The sequence below is a fragment of the Garra rufa genome, chromosome 20 (assembly GCF_049309525.1).
Source record: "Garra rufa chromosome 20, GarRuf1.0, whole genome shotgun sequence".
In the NCBI taxonomy this organism is placed as follows: domain Eukaryota; kingdom Metazoa; phylum Chordata; class Actinopteri; order Cypriniformes; family Cyprinidae; genus Garra; species Garra rufa.
The window spans coordinates 41948676-41972998 of NC_133380.1; the positions used below are offsets into that span (position 1 = coordinate 41948676).

The 24323-nt window shown below is 39.0% G+C and overlaps 1 protein-coding gene across 1 annotated transcript in view; it reads right to left on the reverse strand.

The window, feature by feature from the left end:
- LOC141293558 (receptor-type tyrosine-protein phosphatase gamma-like) overlaps window positions 1-24323 on the reverse strand; it is a 91171-nt gene that overhangs the window by 24956 nt on the left and 41892 nt on the right. Inside the window, exon 4 of the mRNA XM_073825579.1 lies at window positions 2508-2603. Within this exon, the coding sequence (XP_073681680.1) occupies window positions 2508-2603 (96 nt within the window). The remainder of the gene's footprint in view (window positions 1-2507; window positions 2604-24323) is intronic.

A 24323-nucleotide genomic window follows, 5' to 3' on the forward strand; every position in this document is an offset into this window, starting at 1 on the left:
AGGTAAAATAAATAGCAGCAAACTGCTTTAAACTCACTTTAAGAGCTCTGTTCCACCTCTCGAGTAAAAATAGCACATGCAAATCAATAAAGTTCAAAGCACATTTTAGCAGATGGAAAATAAAAATGCTCATTTATTGTACTGAGCTCAGAGTGAGCTTTTTAATACGGCAGCTGTGAGCTGTACCGAGGAGAGAGAAAAAAAGAAGGCCCTGCGATTGATTAAAAGCAAATGAGGAACGCAAATAACTGCAAGCTATAAAACAGCACAAGACAATAACTTGAAACAATAACCAATAATAAATTATATACAACCTAAAAGCCATTTATAGTGTCCTGGACCACCAACAAGCCTTGGTTTCAAGCGTATTACGAAACAAATCTTTGGCTACATGCTAGCAGCTAATAGCCGCGCTTTAGTTTGTGGACTTGTGTCTTGTAAATAAGCCTATGAATGTATCATGACAGATGTTCCCACTGCTATCATCCCTAATCAGGGACAGACTAAACGCTTGGGCAATAAAGAAAATAGTGTAAGCTCCGTATAAAAGAGATATCGAGCGGGACACATGCTACAAAGATTTCCTCTGATAGCTGCATACGAGAATGAGACACATGAGTGAGGGGGAATATATAAAACTCCATTCAGGTGAGATTCAAACTCGCTTCTTACATACGGAAATCTTGTCATGCCATTTATCGATTAGATGGGTGCACAATCAACTTCTGATGGGTGCACAATTTCTCATAATAAATTTGTTCTTCAAAGAAAGCTGTGAAAAGCTAAAGTATTGATGTCTAAAACTTCTACATATGCATACATTTTTGCTTCTCTGTGAAGTTTTAAATCAATGATTTCTAGTGTTTACACTGGTGTTCAAAGGTTTGGGGTTTAGTATGATTTTTTAATGTTTGTGAAATAAAGTGTGGATTAATTTGATCAAAAATACAGGTAAAATACTGAGACATATTACAGTTATTACAGAAACATGTATTATTTTTTATCAATGTTGAAAACAGTTCTAATTAATATTGTGATTTTTCTTTTGATGGATGAAGATTTATTTGAAAAATAGACAGAAAGATACCAGATCTTTGTTACATGTGACAGCTGATTGGTTCTCTCTTCTGTGCCGGTAGCCAATGAGCTTGCTGCTCAACATTCAAATACATGACTAGTGGCCAATTCCTTCAAGAGTTGTCATGACAGAAATTTATTTACTGTCATTTTAATGCATCCTTGCTTATAAAAGTATTCATATATTTGAACGTCTGTTAATTGTCTCCAGTTTATCCACTTTTGGCTGCAGGTGGAACTACTCACTGTCAAAGCATAACTACTCCAAATATCTTATTAAAGGGGTCATCGGATGCCCATTTTCCACAAGTTGATATGATTCTTTAGAGTCTTATAGGAAGTCTATAACATTCTTTGGTTAAAATTTAATAAAACACTCTTTTTACCTTGTCAAAATCAGCCCTTTTTAGAGCGAGCTATTCTGTTGCATGTTCCTTTAAATGCTAATGAGCTCTGCTCGCCCCGCCTCTCTCTGCCGTTGGATGACGAGCCGTAATGTTTACTTTAGCCACATTTATTTGCGAAACTTGCTAACAAGCACATTATTAAGAAAGGCCATTTGCAAAGATGCATAAAAACCCTTATCCTCACTTCTGCTGTGGGTGAAGCTGCATCTGGAATGATTTGCACAAACATAGACGCATATGTAGATCGGGATCGGTGCTTTCCTTTCAGAAACGGAAGTAACGCTATCCTCTGCGGCTCAGATGTCGGGAGTAAATTACGACTGCTGTGTTCATCATTACATCCAACAACAGAACACCTCAATCGCTCAGTCTGAGACATTCTTGTCTTCCTCTGCACCTGAGTCACACAATGGCGATCAGAGTCGGACTGTTTCAGCTCGGTGAGGGCGGGGCTATAGTGAGGCGCTCATGTCAATCAACTATCATGGGAGGGGCCTCACCGACAAGAAGCTGAGAATGACCCGATTTTAAAAAGGGGATATTATGAATGTCTAAAACAGAATGTCTAAGAATGTTTTACTGTCCTTGTGAGGACATTTTGACCCGTTCACAGACTCCCTGATGCTCTTTATGTTCACTGTCAATTGTTTTCTGAAGTGTTTGATGAATCTTTTGAACTCTGGATGATTACAGCCTGACTGCACTGACAGATGTGTAATTTCTCAAAGTGTGAGAAATGAATATACAAACCCACACACAAGTCCTGGCAAAAGACTGTGAGCCTTAAATTGCTGTTTTGTAATTACGGCAGCGGGTTGACAAAAGAACAGATGAGAAAGGGAGTGAATACGTGTGTTTTTCCATATAGAACACAGCGGCAGTGAGTTTTCTGTGAGTGTAAAGCTTCAGTATTGCTGAGCTTAATGGGACGAGAGAAAACCTCCTTACAAAATCAATGCTGTTTAATGCCAGCACTTAGCACTGACAAAGCTCAGCGGCTGAACATGAAGACGCTTCTCTCACCTGAAAGAAGACAGCCATGGCCGCAATTACTCGCTTCTCCCGTATGGCTGTGTTAAGACTGTCGAAGTCGTCCGAGTTGTACATGAAGATCTGCATCTGTGAGTGACAAAGAGAGAAAATCCTGTCAGTCGGAGACCTTTACCCAATCAGACTGAGACTCTTACATGATCACAGACAAAACACACATAGGCCATTATGGAAGCTGATATCTCATAATCTCCCGAGAACGTGTTTCTGCTCCAAACGTCAGGCCCTGTCCGTCCTCTTATCGCTTTGATGGGATCTTTGGCAGTAGATCAGGCTAATAAATGCGCTCAACTCTCCACGGACCGCAACGCCTGTCTAAATTGGCAGCGGCCGTCTGTTATTCTCCACTGTCAATACCTTTTCCCATAAAACGCTCCAAAAAAAGACAACAAAGATGAACGATATTTCTCGTTGTCGGCAGATAGCGATCAGTATTGTGTCAATACAAGGAGTAGATTTAGCAATGGAGAAACAGCACAGACTCCTGCGGAGCACCGGAGAGACTTAGAAAAGGAGGAAATAATAAAACAACAGCTAAACACAAAGATACAGACAGACTGGAAATTCACACAGTTCCTCTTCAACCACTCCATCATTCTGTTGTCATGGAGATGGTCAGGGATGAGCAACGCTGTCAGTGTGTTACAAATGCAACTCATACATAAAATGACTGGAGTACAGCTCTACTGTGATGATAATGTTTTCAATTTCTGAATTCAATATTTTTTTGACACAGTAAAGTCAGAAATGTCGAGGTGATAGGACTATCCTAATATAACAATGAAGACAAACACCTGTAGTCTTGTAGTTTTGCTTATTAATAATTAAAAAACTTTTGTCTGACAAATCAGTCATGAAAAAACAAAACAGAAAATTATATAATAGCAAGGACAAGCCAATGTCAGTATCTTAGAATATCAAATAATTTGTCCTTTTTATAGCAAGGCAAGGTTAGTTCAGGTAAAATGTCATGTGGTGCAAACCAAAAACTTTAAATTAATTACATGAATGAATAAATTATATTTATAAATAAATGAATTCACAATAAAAACAGAAATGTGTAAGGATCATATTTTTTTATTTAATGTTGACTTACAAACAGTGTTAATTTTTCAAGAAAACGAGACGATAATGAAACAAAAACTCGTTTTGAATGACAAAAACTATGATGAAAATCTATTGAGATTTTCGTCAACGGATAAAAACGAGATGAAATTGTTAGTGAGGGACGATTTAGGGAGAGATTCATTCAGAACGAATCTGCTGCGCTGTAATGAGGTTAGATGCGTATATATGAACTGTATCATAGTCTGCTGATCTATCCTGTGGGACATAAGCTGGCAAACATTTGCTGCACGTCTCATAAAATGTTCAAAAATGTCAATATCTGGGAGTAAGAGAAGAACAGACATATGGAGAAATTTGACGATGCAAAAGAAAACTCAATTCGGTCTGGTTTTCTGAGCGCCTCTCATACAACACAGGAGTAAGTTACTCTTTCGCATCTCATGAATGGAGAAATACACAAACAAATTATGCTGAATTGTCCATTTTCATGAGTATTCACGTAAACACACTCGGTTACATCTTAGGTGAACGTAAACAATTGGGAGACTATCAGACGTGTATCAGTACATTGCATGCGTGCGTTCAGTTTTAAAGGGACAGCAGCCTAATTTAGTTGCTGTCTGTGGCATTGATGTTACAGTTTTTTACAGAAGCTAGGACACATTTCTCAATACTTTGGTCACTTTTACAAAACTCTTCACACAGTGAGCACAACAGAAGTCTATGTGGGCTAAACTGAGGATCAATTATCATTGTTTTGGCACAAAATGCATTCAATGACTACATCTCACAAATTTCATGAATTCTTTTCTCACTCAGACACAACAACTGACAAAAATCTTTGTACGTACAGGACATTTTGCACGTGCTTAAATACTGTTTTCAAAACTGTTAAACTTATGTTCAAAACAATAACATAATGCAAAACTGAATAAGACGGCAAAATTCAACAGCAATATTTTATTGAAACATATTTCAAATATAAAAATGCAGTTTAACCAGCCCCAGCTGATTCTCATTGTAGATGAACATCTACACAGGTAACCTAAGTATTGAGAAATGTGTCCTAGCGTCTGTAAAAAAAACTGTAATAAAGCAACAAAAGAAAGACAGAAAATTACTCACTGCTCTTGACTGAGTCACTTTAGTAGCCCTAATAAAGATGAATCTAAATTTATTTATATAAACAAATGTCTGCTTGAAAGAATGAAAAATGTGGTAAACAAGTTGTTATAGGGAATGCATAATTAGCCTATATGTTCTATATGTTGAGAAGTGGTTTCATTTAATTTTATATAAAGGCATGTTGCATGTCACAGCAGTTAAATCTGTCTATCATGATAAAACAATATGAAACCTACATAATACGTTTGGCCATTTTATAGAAATGTTTAATAAATGCATTACACTGCAACTAAACCCATTCGATTTCAGCCGACTACATCTACTGTAAATTTAGTCGACTAATATCTTATAGTATTTAGTTGAGTAAAACTAAAAACAATTCAGATGACTAAAATATGACTAAAACTAAATGGCATTTTAGTCAAAAGACTATGACTAAAACTAGATCAAAATGAGTACTGCTTACAGATAAATAACGCCACTTTCCTAATAAACTAAATTTAGCCAAAAGTAACCCTGCTGAAAAAAACAGCATATACTGGTTAGGTATGTTTTTGTCACAGTTCTGTCTGTCTTGTCATTGGTTTTGCCCATTTGTCTTCCCCCCGTTGATCTGTTATTTGGTTTAGCCCTTCGTCATTGTGATTCCCTGCACCTGTCCTTGTAATTATTAGTCATCTGTGTCACCTGTGTTTGTTAATTAGTCTGTCTTTAAAAGTCTGTCTTTGATTTCAGTTCCCTGTCGGTCCTTTTGTGAAATAGATGTGTGTGAATGTTCCTGTCTTGTTCCAACCTTGTTCCACTTGGAGATTTATATTAAATATATTGTATTTTGTATATATCGTCTATCGTCTCGTCTAATCCTGCACGCACCCCTGACATAAGGACCGACCAAGTACAGTTTACCTGGCACCTCTCCCTGCGTTTATTTTCCGTTTTTTGTATCAGTGTTTTATTTTTATTTTTTTATTTTTCCTCATGGATGACCCTGCTGTTTTCATCATCCTCCTGAAGCAGGGGAACCGCTCTCTCGAGGACCACATCAGAGACTTTCTGTTCCTCGTGCCATCAACACACTACCCGGACAGCTGCTTGTGCACGTTCTTCCGCAATGGATTAAATGATAACATCAAGACGCAGCTGTCCGGGGAGGGTCCTCGAGAGAGCCTTGCCGGATACATCGAGTGGGTGCTGGCGTCCAGTGGATCTTCCTGGACTGTCGGCTTCGTCGAGGAGGACGTCAGCCCCACTCACGACCCAGAGAGCAGCCAATCATCGCCCCGACATGCAGAGCGGGAACCCGAGCGCACCGCGGATGAGGGACTAGAGCCGCGAGCGACAGAGCCAGAGCCCTCTCCGGCTGACCAGGTGCGTGAGCCGGATTCTACATCTGTGACGGTGGATTGCGACGTGGAGCAAGTGAGGGAAATGGAGAGCCCTGCCCACTGCAACTCCGCTGGGGGTGAGATGGAACACTCTGGGGACCTGATCGACTTCTTTTCCGAAGTCGAGGATATAATATCATATGACTTAATAGACTTTTTCTCTGAGCCACTGACCTGCATAGACTTCCCTCCCACCCGCCCTCGTCTGTCTGAATCTGCCTGGTCCCCGCTGGTTCCGCCCAGTCGTCCTGAGTCCCCGCTGGTTCCGCCCAGCCGTCCTGAGTCCCCGCTGGTTCTGCCCAGCCGTCCTGAGTCCCCGCTGGTTCTGCCCAGCCGTCCTGAGTCCCCGCTGGTTCCGCCCAGCCGTCCTGAGTCCCCGCTGGTTCCGCCCAGCCGTCCAAAGTCTCCCAGGTCATCGGTCAGTCCCCTTGCTCACCCTCAGCCCACCATCCATGCAGTGGGCTCGCCGCAGGGATGCCAATCAACATCGGTGGCATGGCTGGAGGATCCCTCAGCTCCGCCTCCAGCCTCACAGCCCAGATCTCCACCTCGGCCCTCCGACCCTGCGGCTCCACCACGGCTCTCAACGCCCTCAACTCCACCGTCGCCCGTCGGCCCACCAGCTCCACCGGGCTCCATCGTCCCTCCGGCTCCGCCTTGGTCAGTCATCGAGCATCCGCCGCCTCGGGACTCCACTCCTCTGGCTTCGCCTCGTCCCTCTGTCCCTCCGGCTCTGTCAGGCTCCTCCTTCCCGTCAGCATCGCCTTCGTCCTCTGTCGCTCCGGCTCCGCCGCGGACCTCCGGATCTCCGCCTCGGCCGCCAGAGCCTCCTGTTCCGCCTTGGCCCTCCGGATCCGCGGTGTCGCCCTGGATCTTCGGCTCTCCATCTCCGCTTCGGGTTCCTCTGCCAGCTGCTCTGCCTCTGTCGGTCGGCCCCACGGAGTCGGCGGTCCTTCCTCCACCATGGCTCCTCCCTCCGTCGGCTCCTCCGTGGGCCGTCATCCTGGCTGCGATCTGGGTCCTGTTCTCCTGCTTCAGGTCCCTCCTGTGTCTTCCCTGGCTCCTCCCTCCGTCGTCGCCCCCATGGACTGTCTTTTGTGTCACCTGGACTTTTGTTCTGGTCCTCCTTCATTGACTCTGGTTTCCTGGTTTTTCCGCCCCTCTCGTTTTTTCTTTTTTTCCACGGCGCGAGGACGCGCCTTTTCGGAGGGGGGCGTAATGTCACAGTTCTGTCTGTCTTGTCATTGGTTTTGCCCATTTGTCTTCCCCCCGTTGATCTGTTATTTGGTTTAGCCCTTCGTCATTGTGATTCCCTGCACCTGTCCTTGTAATTATTAGTCATCTGTGTCACCTGTGTTTGTTAATTAGTCTGTCTTTAAAAGTCTGTCTTTGATTTCAGTTCCCTGTCGGTCCTTTTGTGAAATAGATGTGTGTGAATGTTCCTGTCTTGTTCCTACCTTGTTCCACTTGGAGATTTATATTAAATATATTGTATTTTGTATATATCGTCTATCGTCTCGTCTAATCCTGCACGCACCCCTGACAGTTTTGGTGCTGGGATGCTGGTTTATGCTGGTCCTTTGCTGGTTTATGCTGGTCCTTTGCTGGTTTATGCTGGTCCTTTGCTGGTTTATGCTGGTCCTTTGCTGGTTTATGTTGGTCCTTTGCTGGTTTATGCTGGTCCTTTGCTGGTTTATGCTGGTCCTTTGCTGGTTTATGCTGGTCCTTTGCTGGTTTATGCTGGTCCTTTGCTGGTTTATGCTGGTCCTTTGCTGGTTTATGTTGGTCCTTTGCTGGTTTATGCTGGTCCTTTGCTGGTTTATGCTGGTCCTTTGCTGGTTTATGCTGGTCCTTTGCTGGTTTATGCTGGTCCTTTGCTGGTTTATGCTGGTCCTTTGCTGGTTTATGCCGGTCCTTTGCTGGTTTATGACGGCCCTTTGCTGGTTTATGCCGGTCCTTTGCTGGTTTATGACGGCCCTTTGCTGGTTTATGCCGGTCCTTTGCTGGTTAATGCTGGTCATGTTGCTGGTCAAGTACCAGCATAAACCAGCTAAAACCAGCATCCCAGCACCAAAACATACCTAACCAGCATATGCTGGGTTTTTTTCAGCAGGGAAATCAGAAAACACTGAGGTATTTCAAGCCGAAAGAAGATTTAGCTGAAATTATTCAACGTTTCAATGAATTTCACATCTCCACAAAAGATCTGAGCATCACATAAACAGCCCACAGTCCAATGCTCTAAAAAATCAAGAAAGCAGGCCTTGTTTCTCCTCACTTGTCTGTTAGCATTGTCAATATTATGCCCGCTGCATTTCTCGCCTCTGTAATCCGTACACGAGCCCACTTTGATCTAATTCAGTCTCAAACACCTCCATAGTTTCAGATCACAGATCGCACGCCGCGTGCCGGAGAATTCACGAGCCTACGGGCCTGATCTCGACGCCTCCATCCGAGCGTTGTCTTAGCGCCAATGATTAATGACATAAATATCTGGGCAATTTCTGAGAACAGGCTCTCAAATGAAAGTAAAGATGATCATAACAGTGTGAGTATCTTAACCTCTCACTGCTGAAGCTGTCTGCAGTGTGTTTATGTTCAAGCCAGTCTTTATATATGTACGAATCAACAACGCTGATATATGATAGATTTTTTTCTTCAGTCTTTGTTTTATTTATTTCTGAAAGCAGTTGGAGTACTTACATCATATACAAGGTAAACTGCATTTTTCTACTAGAGAATCCGAGTAGTTTTGACTGAATTTTGAAGTGTATTTGACCATTCATACCCGCAGGCGCTTGAAAGCAGCTGTGTGAAAGATATGCCATATATATATGAGAGCTGAAAACAGGTAGTAATTGGTTTCACTGAGACACGCACATATAGTAGAGTCAAACAGAAATGTATTCAGACAACTTCAACATTTCTCACATGAGTTGATTCACTATAGTTTAGAAAATGATAATAAAATATGACAAGAACTCAAGAGAGAACAAATTCATCTTGATAATGTCAGATAACTTTGATAGAAAGGTATGTAATGGATTACAATCAAAATATTAGTATTAAATAAAAATACAATAATTTTATAGTAGACTTAAAAAATACAATGCTAATATTTAAATTTTCTTTTCTGTTTTGTTTTTACATATAAATGTTCAATATTTTTAAACCTAAAATCAGTAAGCTTTTATTTAGGAAACAGTTGTGCTGCTTAGCCTTTTTTTGGAACCTCTAATGCTTCTTCTTCTTCTTCTTCTTCTTCTTCTTCTTCTTTTTTTTTTAAAGTTTGGGTTCAGTAAATGTTTTTTTTTTTTGAAAGAAATTAATACCTATTTTGAAATGATTGTTAAATTGATTTTAAAAAGTGATAGTAAAGACTTTAGTTAGAAAAGATTTATAGATTTAATCAATTCCAACACCAATAATGAATCAGAATATTAGAATTATTTATAATTAGAATTTACACTATTTATTATTCTTTGTTAATGTTAGTTAATAACAATACAGTTGTTCATTGTTTGTTGATGTGAGTTCACAGTGCATTAACTAATGCTAACAAACACAACTTGTGATTTTAATAATGCATTAGTAAATGCTCAAATGAACATGAACTAAGAATAATAAATGCTGTAGAAGTATTATTCTTTCGTAGTTCTTGTAAAGTAATGTTGTTAACTAATGTATAATAAACCTTATTATAAAGTGTTACTGAGAATTCTTGAAAAAAAGAACCCACATATGGGAACGATGAAAAAAATAAAATAATGTAAATGTTCTGTAGTAGATTGTTGAGGTATTCCACACATGAAGACAGTTTGGATACTGAGCATTACTACTGCAAAGCAGAGTATGAACAGTAAGGTACCTGTGGTATTCTGAAGACAGTGATCTAGAAAAATCTTTAAAAGCTAATAGTCATGAGTGTGTGTGAGTGTTGGAGGTGACAGACTATGCTAAACAGTAAAACCACCAGCGGCTTCATTACAGAAATGTCAATAATTTATTCTAATTCATGAAAGAGAGAAAACGATAGCAGTAGGGAGAGGATGAACCTGGTGTCAGGTCACCTTTATAACACGCATAAACACAAACACTAGTGCGCACTCACATGCATGCAAATACATGCAAACGCACAAAGACACTAAAGGGCACTGTTCAATCACAACGCAATGGAGCAGAATTTACAATAATAGAGCATACAGGCGTAAGTCTTGTAAAATAGATGAATAAATACAATAAAAACACAATATGATGATTAACCCAGCAGCTGCTTGATGCAGTTCAACAGCTCCACACTATCATCAGCACTGCTTACCAAGGGCTTTCATCATTATTGTCCATACTTGGATTCAGGGATTCCAACAAACCTGTGGGTGTTATTAATTCAAACCCAAATCTAATTTTCAACTGGCCAACAATAAAATGGGCGAAAACAAAATCTCTCACATTGAGGGAAATATAAAAGCCAGACTTGAGCCCATCAGAAATCATCTACTTTAGCCACAGAGTGCAACTGTCCAACCAATTGTTTGGTGCCTGACATATTTTCTTGTAGGGATTTTAAAGAGTATATTTTCTCTTATGGTGAAACAGACCAAAAATATTAATAGAGACATCAGATGTCATTTTTCCACAAATTGGTATGATACTTTAGTCTTCATGAAATGTCCACAACATACTTTGGTTAAAATTCCTCAATGGCCATGTGAAACACCCTTTTTACCTTGTCCAAAATAGCTCTGTTCACAGTGAGCCATTACAAATACAAAAACAGCTGCATTGCTCACGAGAAGTTTTTGCTACAACGGCTTAAGCGAGGAGAAAGCAGCGGACAGAGCGCAACTGGCTGAGGGTGGAGATACGCTAATACTGGACAGTCCGTCAGTGGTTGTGGGCAGCTTGATAATTGACAATATGCACTGATGACTTCCTTGTTTTAGACAAGCCAGCTCAGTCATTTCCAGTCAACTGTAGTGTGCCGTAATAGGCTTGAAAAAAACTAAGGAGTTGAAATGGCAGCTGCAGCCAATGATTGATCCTCTGCTGCCATCTTCTGGTTATATGAGTCATTTCATCTCATTTTCATCTTGAAAAGACGTTGTTTTCCATGTCTTTATGAATGAAAAGTAAATCTTTGAAGTGAATTTTATTGCACAGCTGTAGAACTGAAAAATAATAAAGGCTTTACAATATTACAAGATTTTAAAAATGTGTTCATGACTATGAAGGCAAGTTACTGATTATCAAGAATACGATTAAGATGTCTTTGAAGAGAAGTATGGCTAGCTAGCTAAACACATTATGATAGTGTTTAGTTGTCAGCATTTAAATGTACAACTATGCAGGTACTCTCCTGGGATTACCAGGCTCGGCATTTATATGATATGTTGTTAAATAATATGAAACTGAATGTTCATGCCGCTATCATTATTTACAATGTTGCAATTATATTTTTCTCAGTTTGTGATAAGAACAAGGCAGAGTCGTCTCAAGAGCGTCCACCTATATATAGCACGTATAAAATGAGTTCAGCGGAAGTTTATGAGCTGCTTATCATAATGCGGAAGTTCTAAACAACGCTCCGTGCATATGGTCAATTGAGATTATTTCAGTTTATTTTGGGGATTAAAAAAGGAGTAAATGGATTTTTATCATTGTAAAGTGGTTGTGTCCACACACTACTAAAACACATTTACTGTATATGAAAAAAAAGTGAATTTGCATCCAATGTCTCCTTTAATGACTCATCTTGTACTACACAGAGCTTTATCCAATCAGATGGTCTAGAATGTGAAAGCCACGCCCCCAATACCACCTACAAGACTGACCTCTTGATCATGATTCATGACTGTGGACAAAAAAATATGATACATTTCACCCAAACTTCCTGTTTCAATAGGAAATGTGTCAATACAGGGAAAAAAAGAGCGTGTAAGCAAACAACTCACAAACCTAGAGCAAAGAGCAATAATATCGACATTTCTGTGTAAACATAAACATACATAGGCTTTTACCTCAGACAGGCCAGAGAAGCCAAAGCAAACATGTAAAGGGCAGCGCTCTGATAGAACTGTGTGTGTGTGTGTGTGTGTGTGTGTGTGTGTGTGTGTGTGTGTGTGTACCTGGTATTCATCACGTTGTGGGGACCAAATGTCCCCACAAGGATAGGAATACCAGTAGATTTTGACCTTGTGGGGACATTTCTCAGGTCCCCATGAGGAAACAGGCTTATAAATCATGCACAATGAGTTTTTTTGAGTAAGTAAAAGTGTGCACAATCTCCTGTGAGGGCTAGGTTTAGGTGTAGGGTAGGTGTAGGGCCATAGAAAGTACGGTTTGTACAGTATAAAAACCATTACGCCTATGGAATGTCCCCATAAAACATGTAAACCCAACATGTGTGTGTGTGTGTGTGTGTGTGTGTGTGTTGAGAGAGAAAGAGAGTGGAGTGAGTGTCTACTCTGAGATCATTAACACACAGGTCACTCACAGGTATCTGTGTCTCGTATGTACTGAGGTGTGTGTGAGCGAATCTCAGCAGAGTTTCATTAGCACTCAGGTCAGACACGGCTCACACTGCTTACACATATCACTTACACACACTCGCTGTTAGCCAAATGGGCAAACACACACAAAACAGATGGAGCTGAAGAGTAAAGAACATGCTAACACAGAGCAAAGACATTAAATTTTGATATGATGGGAAAAAAAAAACAGGCTGCGTTTTGAGAAGAGTCAAGAAAATCAGGCAGCTGAGAGGAATTTAAAGCAGATTTACATTTAAGAGACACACACACACACACACACACACACACACACACACACACACACACACACACACACACATTTCCATCTTGTAGCTATGTTTCTTGTAAATACGTATGGTATTTTTCATGAATAGTGTACAAAATACAGGATGTAGTTCTGCACAAAAGAAGGTTTTTAAAGACACGTTGCTGTTTCTTATGTATTTACACACTCATGCCATCGAACTGTTGTATAAATGCAATATCACACTCGCAGACGTGACATATGGCTATATATCGGCACGCTGGGATTACCTAAGTCCGAATCACAGCCGTGCCGATATACAGCCATATCTTATAGCTACGAGTATGATATTGCTCATTTATTGTCGTAAATAATTATAACCGAATTTAAAAGTGTTGTGTAACAATGGACTGATAAATGTTATAATTTATTTACTGTGACTACAATTATTGATGAGATTCTACAATGCATTATAAGGTGCACTGCAAGGCATAATTAATACATTACAACTACTTTTATAATGCATTATACAAAAAGGATTTAAGTGTTACTAAAAATACTAAAGAAACATCACTATTTATATGATCAATTCATGTGCTCATGTTTGTAGATTTTGTAACCCTGTAAATTGCAATACTATTGTATTTATCTAAATACATTAAAACATTAAATAACATTAAATTAAAAACCTCAACCAAACCAAAAACAACACAAAACAAAATAATTTAGTTCAAAAATAAGAACAACAATGTGGCCTCAATAAATAAAACTATAAAATTAATAACAGAAATGTTTGATTGTTTTTTTATTTATCTATTTATAATTACAGGGTTGGATATTTGAGTATGAGAATGCTGTACTTGACAAACAAATACAATTTGTGTGAATATAGTAAATAGCGGTTTCTTAAGTGTCTAAATTTTATGCTGTGTTAAACCAGATCAACCAAATAATGTGTTTTCATCTCAACAGTCAATTTAAGAGTGTTTGATAATCAGCAATTAATCAATAAAACATTTCCTCCGAATCTTAAGATTCCCAGCAGATGTTTTTTCTCTGCGTGTATGGTTTAAACATATGTAAATAGTGCTGCTTTGCTGATTCTGCACTCTTTAGCAGATGTTTCAGCAACTGACGCTCCTCCTGTGTAGTACAATCTCTCGAATATGGAAGAATCTTCAAAAGCTGCCACTAAAAATAGCTGGAAATGAGCGCTGCAAGGCCCAATATTACGCACACGGGTGGAGGTGGCCTAATCGTTAAGGCCTTGGGCTGCTAATACGAAGAATAGAGGTTCAATCCAAGGTAAGAGGTGGAATTGGACATTTACTGTGATCACAATCCAGCTTTATAACGATCGTGCCCTTTAGCGAGACACTTAACCACAGGCTGCTCCACGGGGACGTCCCTGAAATTAGTTACTGTACGGATGATCAGCAGGCGCTAATGACGACTTTCATAGAATTCTCACCGAGATGCTGTTTCTGAGGCGGCTTTGAAGAACATTGTGATTGGGAATTCAGCGACTAAAATCTAAATTAGTTCTCCTGCTCCACAGAGAGACGGCCTTGATCTACAATCAGCTTTCTTCCTCTACCTTGTCATCTTGTTCACTTTGTTCTACGGAGCAGACCTGCCCATACTGTAGATCAGCGCTTCAAGACACGTAACGGGTCCTACAGCCACGGGTAGAGAAACTTAACCAAGCTTCCAGAGAGAGTGCTGAGACATTATTTGAATGATTCCTGTGCCCTGAGACTCACCTGCCCCTAAACTTCCACCAACAACAAAACTAACTACAGGTGCATCTCAATAAATTAGAATGTTTTGGAAAAGTTCATTTATTTCAGTAATTCAACTCAAACTGTAAAACTTGTGTATTACAGTTTTTTACAGACGCTAGGACACATTTCTCAATACTAAGGTCACTTTTGCAAAACTCTTCACACAATTCTCCTAACCGACTTTCAGCTTGGCAAAGCAGTTCATTTCACATTCAAAATGCACTACAACTACCAAAACACTTTATTCAGGTCTCAAATAAACTCTTTCTTCCAGAACACTAGCAAAGGTTGACAGCCGACAAACACACTTTGTCACTCACAAAACAATGAGCTAAAAAACACTAACAACATGTAGCATTACACAGTGTTTTCTTGTGTAAAACAAGGACACATCTCTGTTTATAATTGCAATATATATTGTTTATAACTGCAATATATGTTACTGGAATGAATCAGACATGATGCAGAGTTCGTCAATATTATATGTTGTTTATTTATTTTTATTTGTTTTCACTAAGTAATTCCAAAATACAAGAATTTGTATACACACCATCCACTGATACAGATACAATAGTGAATCTAAACTACTCGCATTTTTAGATTTGAAATATGTTTCAATAAAATATTGCTGTTGAATTTTGCTGTCTTATTCAGTTTTGCATTATGTTATTGTTTTGAACATAAGTTTAACAGTTTTGAAAACAGTATGTAAGCACGTGCAAAATGTCCTGTACGTACAAAGATTTTTGTCAGTTGTTGTGTCTGAGTGAGAAAAGAATTCCTGAAATTTGAGAGATGTGGTCATTGAATGCATTTTGTGCCAAAACAATGATAATTGATCCTCAGTTTAGCCCACATAGACTTCTGTTGTGCTCACTGTGTGAAGAGTTTAGCAAAAGTGACCAAAGTATTGAGAAATGTGTCCTAGCTTCTGTAAAAAACTGTAAATAAATTCAATGCACACAGACTGAAGTAGGTTAAGTCTTTGGATCTTTTAATTGTGATGATTTGGCTCACATTTAACCAAAACCCACCAATTCACTATCTCAACCAATTAGAATACTTCATAAGACCAATAAAAAACCTAAGTGAATTGTTGGCCTTCTGGAAAGTATGCTCATTTACTGTATATGTACTCAATACTTAGTAGGGGCTCATTTTGCTTTAATTACTGCCTCAGTTCGGTGTGTCATGGAGGTGATCAGTCTGTGGCGCTGCTGAGGTGGAATGAAGCCCAGGTTTCTTTGACAGTGGCCTTCAGCTCATCTTTTTTGGTCTCTTGACAATACCCCATATTTCTCTATGGGGGTCAGGTCTGGTGAGTTTGCTGGCCAGTCAAGCACACCAACACCATGGTCATTTAACCAACTTTTGGTGCTTTTGGCAGTGTGGGCAGGTGCCAAATCCTCCTGGAAAATGAAATCAGCATCTTTAAAAAGCTGGTCAGCAGAAGGAAGCATGAAGTGCTCTAAAATGTCTTGGTAAATGGGTGCAGTGACTTTGGTTTTCAAAAAAAAACAGTGAACCAACACCAGCAGATGACATTACATTGCGGGAAACTTAACACTGGACTTCAAGCAACTATGAGCTATGAGCTTCTCCACGCTTCCTCCAGACTCTAGAACCTTGGTTTCCAAATGAAATACAAAACTTGCTCTCATCTGAAAAGAGGACTTTGGACCACTGGGCAACAGTCCACTTCTTCTCCTTCGCCCAGGACACCTCTGACGTTGTCTGTGGTTCAGGAGTGGCTTAACAAGAGGAATTCGACAACTGTAGCCAAATTCCTGACACGTCTGTGTGTGGTGGCTCTTGATGCCTTGACCCCAGCCTCAGTCCATTCTTTGTGAAGTTCACCAAAATTCTTGAATCGATTTTGCTTGACAAGCTTCTCAAGGCTGCGGTTCTCTCGGTTGGTTGTGCATCTTTTCCACTCAACTTTCTGTTAACATGCTTGGATGCAGCACTCTGTGAACAGTCAGCTTCTTTGGCAATGAATGTTTGTGGCTTACTCTCCTTGTGGAGAGTGTCAATGATTGTCTTCTGGACAACTGTCAGATCAGCAGTCTTCCCCATGATTGTGTATCCTAGTGAACCAAACTGAGAGACCATTTTTGAAGGCTCAGGAAACCTTTGTAGGTGTTTTGAGTTGATTAGCTGATTGGCATGTCACCATATTCTAATTTGTTGAGATTGGTGGATTTTTGTTAAATGTGAGCCAAAATCATCACAATTAAAACAACTTAAACTACATCAGTCTGTGTGCATTGAATTTATTTAATGCATTTGAGTTGAATTACTGAAATAAATGAACTTTTCCACAACATTCTAATATATTGAGATGCACCTGTATGTTTGGTCACATTTACAGGTTCAAATGGCGGTTTCCTGACTGAGCGGACAGAAAAAAAAAGGCCCATCACCAGTTAAAAAGTACAGCTACATGAGAATACGACTTTAGAAACAAGGAAATATGGCTGCAAGGTGAAGCGAACCTCTGATAAGTTGTCCTTCTAACAACTCTGAGGGGGTTTCTACAGCATCAACATTCACAAAGCCAACAGAGCCTGAGGTAAACAAATGGATTCATCTAGGATCTTCTCCTGAGGAGAGACAACAATTCTCCTCACACCGAATGGAGGACAAAAAGGAAAAAAACAGACATCATCAGCTCAGGGGAGGATCAACGTGGCTTCTTACGTTCTTTTGTTTTCGAAAAACATGCGAGGTAACCCTGCCGAGAACCGAGCCGGCGATGGACGACACCTAAACAAGCCCGGCTTTGAATGCGGAAGCCCCGTTGTTCTTCAATGCGGGAATCGCTTCAAATCTCCCAAAATGCCTACAACTAGCCCTTTCTCTGAACCACATGAGGTCTTCACGTCCTTTCTGCTGACGTTCCCATCAGGGTCAAGGTCAGTGTCTGGAATGACGCTTCCCTTCGGCTGTTGGCTCCCTGCTGCTACACTACCGTTGATGGCTCTTCACAACTTCAAAGCACTGTGAGGAAGTGTCCTTTGACCCGCTAATTATAAACCAATCAGGAGCATATCGTTTTGGCTCACGGGGAAGCGGATGTCTGAGATTGGCAGGGTTTCTCTGTCTTTGTCTTCCTGTGCAAACATATTGACCTCCCTCTCAATTCAAACAGGGGCCAATTAGCCATCCCTGCTGAATTAATTTAGCTTTTGTTTTATAAAAGACTCAATCTGTGTCCCCGGTGTTTGTTTGCAGCTCACTCATCCGTCAAGGTCAATAGGGTTTTGAATTAGAAATAATAAACGAATACCAGAAATAATAAATAACCCAGAGAATTGCCTGTCATTAACCTAGACTCAAGTGGACACTGTGTTTGCACAAAGACGACTGGCTCAAGTTTTCAAAATCAAGCAGCAAATGAAATATTGACAAACTGGCACTTCCTCTTTGGGATCGGGCCGCATTACGATGCGCGTCTACACGCAACACGTTCTGGATGAGTGCACAAGCTCTAGTCTATTTGTCTCACGGACCCCTGCGCTTTTCAAATCAACTCCCACGCCGTCTCGGATGTTAATTATGTCGAGATCGGGACAGTTTTAAACACAAAGACCAAGTGAAGGTGGAAGCTCAGAAGAAGATAACGCTCACCTGCGATCAAACGCTTGAGCCTCAGATGAAGTCAAGGTCAGAAACAACTCGCTAAAGCTGCTCTGGCTTGCAGAGTTCTGCTCCAACTCTAATCAAACACACCTGAACAAGTTATCAAGGTCTAGGATTACTAGAAAGGTACAGGCAGGTGAGTTTAATCAAGGTTGAAGCTAAACTCTGCAGGAAAATGGATCTCGTGGGTCAGAGTTGAGAACTCCTGCGCTAAAGTATGTTTTGTTACATGTGTGAAGATATGAGACTTGGTTTTGCACAAGATCAGGAGCTTAGTTGAAATCACTGGTGCAGCGGAATCAAGGTCACAACCAGTTCTCTAAAGTTTGTTTTGTGAGATGTTCGGAGGAACGAGTAAACACCTATCTTTATCTTTCTCATCACATATTTAACAGCAGAAAGCATGACATTAAGAATGCAACAAGAACTCAAGTCTAATGCATGTGTAATTAATCATATCAGCTGCTAGATGACAAGTTAATGGATCATCATAATAAATATTCCATATGCTCTTGCGGTGGCACAGTTACACATACACACACACAAACACACCGACCTCCCCTCGCTGATCCATTCCTCTTAGTGTTGAATTTGAGTGACGGGACACATATATCGATTTCGGCACTTTATCCCTTTAAAACAACGGCCGTCACCGTGAGAAAGCAAAGGAGATAAACGAGCGCTGCGGTCCGCAGGGAGCTGAGCCTAAAGATTTCCCATCAGTCCTTGCTCTCGCTGACCGAATGTCCGCTCCACAGCTCCAGCACCATTCCTCCTTTACACTGTATCTGTTTGCTCTTAATGGTCACTTTGACGAAAAAGGGTACAAAATAGAAAATAGCAACTACAACTCTTGAAAACTGATCTTGTATTTTCTTTTTTTAACACGTATGTATTTAACCATAAGAAAATTAATTTTCCAATGAATGAGCCAATTCTATCACCACAAAGGCAAATAAGCAACTCTGTTAGCAGAATTTAGGATATTTACCCTTACGAAAAAGAAGTTTATTCAATTGTACTATTGGTATACATCCTTTAAAATAAAAAATAGGAAGGTATACTCTCAGTCTACTTTTTATGTACTTGTCAGCAATGTGTTTTATATACTTCTCAGAAATATACTTAAAATTACATTTAAATATACTTGACTTATACTTAGAAAAAGTCTAAATATATTTGAGCTCTGCTTGCGCTCTGAGAATTTTCATTCTCAGGGGCGTTATTACACATCTTCTGTACAAAATTTCCAAAACACCAGTGAAGAAGAAACCGAAACAACAGATGCTTCCACATGTAATCTAACACAATCATCAGATATAAAACAGCATCAAAACCATAGATATGGAAAACTGTGTAACGTTATGGAATAAAATGTCCACCCATGAAGAGGAAATAATGACTGTCAAGCTTTGGGCTGTTGATCAACTCCATCTACGTTTGGATTATCATCAGTAGTCTTTTTTTTTTAGCTTTTTGATCAAAATTTTGTTAATTTATTTATTTATTTTATAATTTTTTTATGAAACTTACCCACATTCAAGCGTTTATGAAAAGAATGCATGAAGCTAGAATTAAATGTTTTTGTTTGCAAGCAGATACCCTGTTCTTTATTTTGATGTTTTGTATGTTCAGATATTCATATAACAAAATATATACAAATTAATACCTAAATAGGGACATAATAGTATACTTAAAGTATAATGTAAAGTCCACTTAAAGAAAACTTATGAGTATATTTAAAGTATAAAACTTCTAAACTAGTAGTTTACTGACACTATACTTCAAAGTGTACTAAAAAGTATTTAAATTTAGTCCCAAGGAGTATTGAAATAGTACACTTAAAAGTACACTACTAGTAAACTGATATTTGTATACTTACTACATAAAGTATACTTAAAAATATACTTGAACCTTTCTTAAGTATACTCAATCAAATAAACTTAAAGTATACTTCTTTTTGGTAAGAGTAAAGAGAGTTTTGACCATCATTTGCATGATTATATTTTTTCAAACATTCATTATCTAAAAAATATCAGAAAAAAAATAATTGGGTAACAGAAATGTTTTCAACCTAAAAATGAGTTTAACTGTGAAGTACTGGACTGTTTTAGTGTCTACTGAATACAATTCTTTAGCATTTATTGTAATTGAGATGGTGGTGGAATAGGTCAAGGTAATACTGAGTGAATTTGACAATTTTTGACTAATTATTCCCCACCTCCAGGCATATCAGACAAGAGGCTCAAACTGCAGCTAAAGTTCAATTTGCTTAGTCAGCTTGGCTTTGAACCAGGGTTGCCAGATTTTCACAACAAAACCCGCTCAGTTGCTACTCCAAACTACCCGAAACTAGCCCAATCGCATTTTGATGGATGCTTCCCCTGGTAAAATTTGCATTCCAGAGGTCCCTTCAACCCATGGATCTAAAGATCAAAGATTAGTCAACCTTCAATGAACAATTACAATTAACAAAGTTAAGAGCTGTTTAAAAAATGTGCAATGGAAAACAGTAAACACTGAATGTTTAACATTCCATTAGTTGTTGTAATAAATTGCAATAGTTCTATCATTTCAAATTCAACTCAGAACAAAGAAACATAAGTTGTACAAAGTGTAAGAATGTGAATATGACAAGGGCAGATGCTGGCAGCACATAAATGCCACAATGTAAAAAATTATTTCATTTGTACTTTACCAACTAACACAAAGCCAGCACCTGTTTTCCAGTACAAACTGACAGTGCTCGCATTTATTTGTGCATTCAATTACAGATAAAAAAATGCATATCAACTTGTGCCAGTATATTTTAGTCCATATGAGAGACGTGTTTGTAAATATTATGCATATAATAAAAACAGATGGTCTGATGCAGCTTTAATTGCCTCCACAGTTAATCATGTTGTTTTAACTGTTCCAGTGTCTCTTATATCTATGTTTAATGTTCGCTATTGATCTGCTGAAATTCCCTCAGCACCTGTAGCATTTCCCTGCTCATTTGATTTGCATCTATTGCTGAGAAGACGTTGGAATAAGTATCTGAAAAGAGTCCCATGTGTTGTGGTCGTAAACACGTACTTATATGTTCAAATAAACACAATTCTTGGAAAGAAAAATGAGACAGAGATTGTGAGCGGGGTGGCTACAGCTACCTCTACCTCTGCTACTGCTTTGTTTTAATATAGTCCAAAAATATAAATCACCATTTCTGTTTAAATATACTGTTTCCAATATGCCAGCATTTAAAACGAGCTATTTTTCATGCTAGGTTATTTTTATGTTAGTGTATGTTATGTTAGATGTGGCCTTCAACAATCCAGCAGATTTCGGATTGTTTTGTAATTTCCATAGCGTGGTTTTGTCTGATCCCCGATTCCTGTTTCAATGTTAATATCTTTTAAGGTGTGTAAAGCCGCAGACTCTTTGAATCAAAACTATAAAGAAAAAGGAAAAGCACTCTCTTTTCTGAATCAGAAACAATCTGGCCACCCGCAGAGCGCAGACGTTCAGAAACGCTCCGGTGGAGTTTATTGTCAAGTTGAGGACGGGAGAGGGCAGGGTGTGAGCAGACAGACTCTAATACCTGTAATATAAATGGTAATAGTGCCAAGACTCTTCTGAATCCCAAACACCCATCCTGGGAGCTTTACCTCAGACGGGGCCTGTTATTCCTCTCTGGGCTTTGTCTCTGAAGAATGCACTGTGCACACCACACTTTGCCAAATTGAATTTATCCCGTATTGACATCTCTCCAGGTCCCGCGGCTGGAGGTGCGCACACACTCGCACACATCACGCTGACATTCACAAGGACAGACATGAGGGAAAACCTACTGCTTTATAGAGCAGGACCCAACACGTAGTACGCGTGCAGAGAAAACAAAGCAAACGAGCAGAGCGTGTGTTCATGTTTGCATTAAACAGCACAAGGCTAATAGACACCACCAGCACAAATAGTATGCGACAAACATAAGAACACAAGGCATGAACGCTGTTTAACAGGGTTGGACATCTGTGATCACACATGTGATACTAACATTATGTTCATTCATAACACCTTATGACATGCTGCCTCAAATGTGTCCTTCTGTCAGGTGCATACTTAAAAATCAAGTCATAATTACAATGTGTTGCTTATGTAGCTCTTAAAAAAATGTGGGTCTACATAAATTAATACATTAAACAAACAATTTATAATCCCATAAACAGAGCTGGGTAGATTACTTACAGTACGAATTGTAATCTGTTACTGATTTAGATGACATGACAAAAATTGCAGTTTGTAACGTAATCTGTTACATTACACCTTTTAATATAATCATTACTACTACTTTTAGATTACTTTTGACCTAACTCGTTTATCACGTTGATTTAAAAATGTAAAGAGTAAGAAACTATATTCCTTTTGTTGTTATTAACAACATGAAGTGCATTAAATCGTATATAGCATCAAAGTTTCCCGAACTAGTGTTTGTGAAGGAACTGCAGGAGGTTTGAGTTGAATGAAAAACTAGTAATTCATTAAATCATAAAAAATGTTAATTTTAAAAATACTTTATTTGTTCACCTGCATATCATGTGACCATAGCCAATGTCAGAGAACCAATTTTTAGTTATTAAAATATTTACTTTAAAATCTTAGGGGTACTTCAGGTAAAAGAGGTTTAGATGACAAAAAAAAGTTTGTAAATTTGTGCATTTTAATGTGTTTGAAAGACAAAAGCCTTCCAAAGACATGGTTAAACAACCCACTCGAATAAAAATCATTGTGTTCAATGTTGAAACTCTTCTTAAACCTGAAATGATTTTTGTAAATCAGTGCCACCTGAATAATGACTGGCCTTTGTGTGAATGCCCACAAAACTTATATATAAGCAGTAGGCTATATTAGAAAGGACAGGAAGAATCAATAAAGTATAATAATTGTGTGAATATATATTCATGTAATTCATTAAAAAGTGCTGGATAAGTTCAGACAAGTAAGGAATAATTGACGACGGGCCGTTGAATTCTTAGAAGATAATGCACACCCGAGGTGCATTCAGTGGAGCGAAGTTAATTATTCCACTTATACTACGGTTACCACACCTCAAGATATTGATCAGATGATATATTTTAAGGCATTTGTCTGGTTTTTGTACTTAAAATGCTATTGTGAGTAGGATTCATTGCTTACGCAGCTCATCCAACGCCTCTGTTGCTAATTCCAAAATGTCATTTTAGGCAAAAACATGGAAATAATCTGCCGTTTTTATCCTATTGTTTACTGTATTTATTTGTTTGGCCAGTTTCGTTGTGAGTTTTGGTTATTTTGCAGTTTTGGGCTGTAAGGACCTTCGAAATAACTAAAATGGTGTGGCGAAGTGATATAGACATGTAATGCGGTCAAGAGCTGCCTGGAACGTCGTTCTCTGTGCGTTTCCCTAAAAATAATGCACACCTTAGAACATTTGTCAGCCAATCAGATTAAAGCATTCAACTCAGCATATAACTCAGCAATATTTGTAAAATTGAGAAAATAAACACAACTGCAAACAAGGTTGGCAATTTTTTTTTCCTAAAATAAGCCGTCTCTCACTTTTTTATATCAATTATTACTATTAATATTATTATTAATAATATATAAATATTACTTTGTAGTCATTGATAAACCTATACTACCATGATTTTTGTTTGTTTGTTCATCTTTCAAGCTTTTAGCACTTGAATAACAAAATGATGTGCAAAGGATGTTTAGATGTTCTATCTCTATATCTTTGTTCTGGGAAACATATTTTTGCAATGCACTTCTGCATCCTCTCAAAGCGTCTAAAAGAGCATCATTTCTTGTTCGCTCTTCTTCATCAAATGCACAAGTCTCTCACAGTGTAATTAAGCGATCCTTCCGCAGGAGTACCTTGCAGAGGTCAGGGAGCGCTGGCGTGTATAGATTATAGTGTACGAGTTCACAGCATCCTGGCTGCGTGTGAAGTGCTCTGACCTTCTAATGAACCGCACAGCTTTTTCAAAGCA